The 3,109-nt window shown below is 43.8% G+C and overlaps 1 protein-coding gene across 1 annotated transcript in view; it reads left to right on the forward strand.

Annotated features, from left to right (window-relative positions):
- The window catches only part of CDKN1B (cyclin dependent kinase inhibitor 1B), a 3,628-nt gene extending 1,101 nt beyond the window's left edge, over window positions 1-2,527 (forward strand). Inside the window, exons 2-3 of the mRNA XM_031057047.1 lie at window positions 33-163; window positions 1,247-2,527. Coding sequence (XP_030912907.1) covers window positions 33-154 — 122 coding nt within the window. The 3' untranslated portion in view covers window positions 155-163; window positions 1,247-2,527. The remainder of the gene's footprint in view (window positions 1-32; window positions 164-1,246) is intronic.
- The last annotated feature ends 582 nt before the right edge of the window (window positions 2,528-3,109 follow it).

Consider the following 3,109-nt stretch of genomic DNA (forward strand, 5'->3'; position numbering starts at 1 on the left):
CGCCGCCCTTGTTTTTAATTTTCCCCTCCTAGATTCCTCTCCTCAAAATAAAAGAGCCAACACAACAGAAGAAGAGGTTTCAGAAGACTCCCCCAGTGCCAGTTCAGTGGAGCAAACACCCAAGAAATCAAGCCCGGGAAGACATCAAACGTAAAGCGTTTAGGTCAGTTCCCTTTAGGGTCTGGCATTAGGATGCAAGTAAGGGAAAGAAGGGGTGACCGAGTGTCTATCCCGCAGCTCCGAGGGGCTGGGGAGGGGGCTTCGAGCCCCTGTGGGCTCGCCGAGGGGTGTTTTCTCCGAGGAAGGATGGCTTTCCCCGAGCGCTCGGCGATGGGTGTGTGTTGGAGGGTGGGGAGTGGGAGGCACAGGGATTGAAAAGAACAAAACAAGGAGCGAAGCCCAGGCTGGGCTCGGCAGCGTCAGGGGCTGGGGCAGGGGCTGCGGTGGGACTGACCCTGCCTTCCTGCGGGATGGGCACCGAGGGCCCTATCCCAAGGACCGTGCGGGTGCAGGGACGGAGCTGCAAGCGAGGCTGGTGCATCGTGTCAGATGCCAGCGGATTTCGGGGGGGCTTCCCCTGTCCCCCGCCCCCGGGGCTTTTTCACCTCGCGTGTCGTGCCGTCGCATGTCGCGGCCACCTCGCATTGCAAGTCAAGAAGTTGGGTTTAAGGGGAATCCGGGCACTTTCTCAAAATCCGAGCAATGCAAGGTTGTTTTGTTTTTGTTTGGTTTGGGGTTGTTTCCCCCCCCCCCTTTTTTTTTTTTTTTTTTTTTTTTTTTTTTTTTTTTTTTTTTGTGTGATGAGCAGAAATCAGATGTGCTGCTGAAGACACAAGAATGAAAATACCAGGGCAAACTGCTGAGAGAACCTATATGCAAGATTCAAATATTCAGTGGCTCAAACATACAAACAAAGATGACATAAAGAGTGGTAGGAGATGAAACATAACATCAAATTACAATGCTGGTGGCAGAAGACCACAGCTTGTATACAAGTCAAGAGAGGCAAAAAATAAATAGGTGCTATTATATACATTAGAAGATAGTAATGGAGATTGAATTGTATGGTCATATAAGGTTTTTCCAGCTATATTACTGTTTGGATTTTGTGCTTCTGTAAATCCACTTGAGCCATTAGACTTTGGTGAAAGAATAAATTCATATGTTTTTTATATCTAACAATGTGAGCCTTTCTCTCGTTTTTTTTTTTTCTTTTTTTTTTTTTTTTCCCATTATCCCGTTGCAGAGCGCAGAGGATGTGCGCGTCCTCGTTCGTCGGGTGCGGCGGGCGGCGATGAAGAAGAGAGGAAGGTGTAAAGTTGTAGTGGGAAAGGAAAAAAAAGAAATACATATCGCCGATCTCCGGGAGATGGAGGTCCTGTACAAGCACTGAAAAAAAAACAAAACAAAAGCAAAAACAAACCAGCAACAAAACAGCAGCAACAAAAAGCAAACAATAACACTAAATTTTAGGCACTCTTAAAAGACCTGCCTCTAAAAGCATTGGATGTAGCATTGTGCAATTAGGTGTTTCCTTATTTGCTTCATTGTACTACCTGTGTATATAGTTTTTACCTTATGTAGCACATAAAACTTGTTGGGAGGGGGGAGGGACTGGAAGAGGGTGACCGATTGGAACTTGCTTTCACAATCTAGCAAGCCAAGAAATCTATGAAGAGAAGCCGTGTAGGTTTTGTATTACTTAAAGATGTATTGTCCCTTTAAGTGGGTCCACAGTGTTTTTTCTCTTTTTTAAATTTTTTTTAAAGAATTTTTAAGAACTTTTTAAAATTGGTAACTGTTCAGAGCAGATTATTGTGAAATTTCTTCCTACGGCATTGAACTGAAGAGGTGGGAGCTGTGATGATTCCGTTAGGTAGTAGCAGAAGTTCCTCGCCTTCCCTCCCCCCCAAATCCATATACCAAAACTGATAGCCTGTAAAAGTTGTGTAAAATCATCCCACCTGATTACATTGCCTGATTTTTTTTTATTTTTTTTTTTAACCTAATCTGGAAGGCTTTTGCTCTGACTCTGGAATATTGTTGTTTTCTGATCTGACCCACTTCCTGAAGTGTTTGTGTGTGAGAGGAAAAGGGATACTACATCTTTAAACAGTATTTCTACATTGCCTGTGTACCTGTATGTAAAAATAAAAAAAAGAAGTTTGAAGTGTACCTGTGTACATAACTCTGTAAAGACACTGAGAAATTATACTAACTTATTTATGTTAAAAGATTTTTTTTAATCTAGAAGACAATATTTTTCCCCATAAAGCCAAAGTGGCATGTTTTTGTGCATTTGTAAATGCTCTATTTGGTAGACTTTTTAGAGGGTTTTTTCAGTTTGTTTTTTTTTTCTCTCTTTTTTTTCCTTTTTTTTTTTCTGATAATTAATATGGCTGTGCTTAAAAGATTGCAGACTGAGCCAATTTAATTTTTTTTCTGTAATGTGTGGGAAAAAAAAAAATCCAGATTGATATTGTTTCACATCAAGCAATCAATAAAGAAAACTGCCATATATAAGAAATATGGTCTTCATTAGTGTGTGTTTCAACGTCCCTCAGCCTGGCACAGGAGGAAATAAGACTGCAAGAAATAACTAACAGTTTTCCTTTGAGTATCCATCTCTTCACGGGTCTCTGGCAGAGGTGAAAGTAAAGGATGCAGCACCCTTAGTGCAGCGATGCCATTTCTTCATGGAAAGGTGCTCAGGCATTGCAGCGAGCTGCCCCGGGCAGTGCTGGAGTGACCATCCCGGGAGGGATTTCAAACACATGTGGATGTGGCACTTGGGGACAGCTGGATTCGAAAGAGGCCTTTTCCAACATAAATGCTTCTCTATGGTAATTGGGAATGATGTGCCCTCTTGGTGTAAAAGAGTGGAATTTCCTGTGTCAAAACGTTTTTGGGGTTTGGGGTGGGGTTGTATTTTTTTGAGAGAGAAGAGGTATTTCGGGGTATAGGAGTCAGAGGACTAAGTCTTCAAACTCGAGCCCCAGAGCACCTCCAGGGCCGCCATCGGAGAGCCGGCGCATCCCCGGCATTGCCGCGCTTGTCCCTCCGTCCCTCGCTGCCGGTGACCGGAGCCCCGGGGCATCTTCCCCGGGCG

Source organism: Geospiza fortis, unplaced genomic scaffold (assembly GCF_000277835.1).
Source record: "Geospiza fortis unplaced genomic scaffold, GeoFor_1.0 scaffold10, whole genome shotgun sequence".
Lineage (NCBI taxonomy): Eukaryota > Metazoa > Chordata > Aves > Passeriformes > Thraupidae > Geospiza > Geospiza fortis.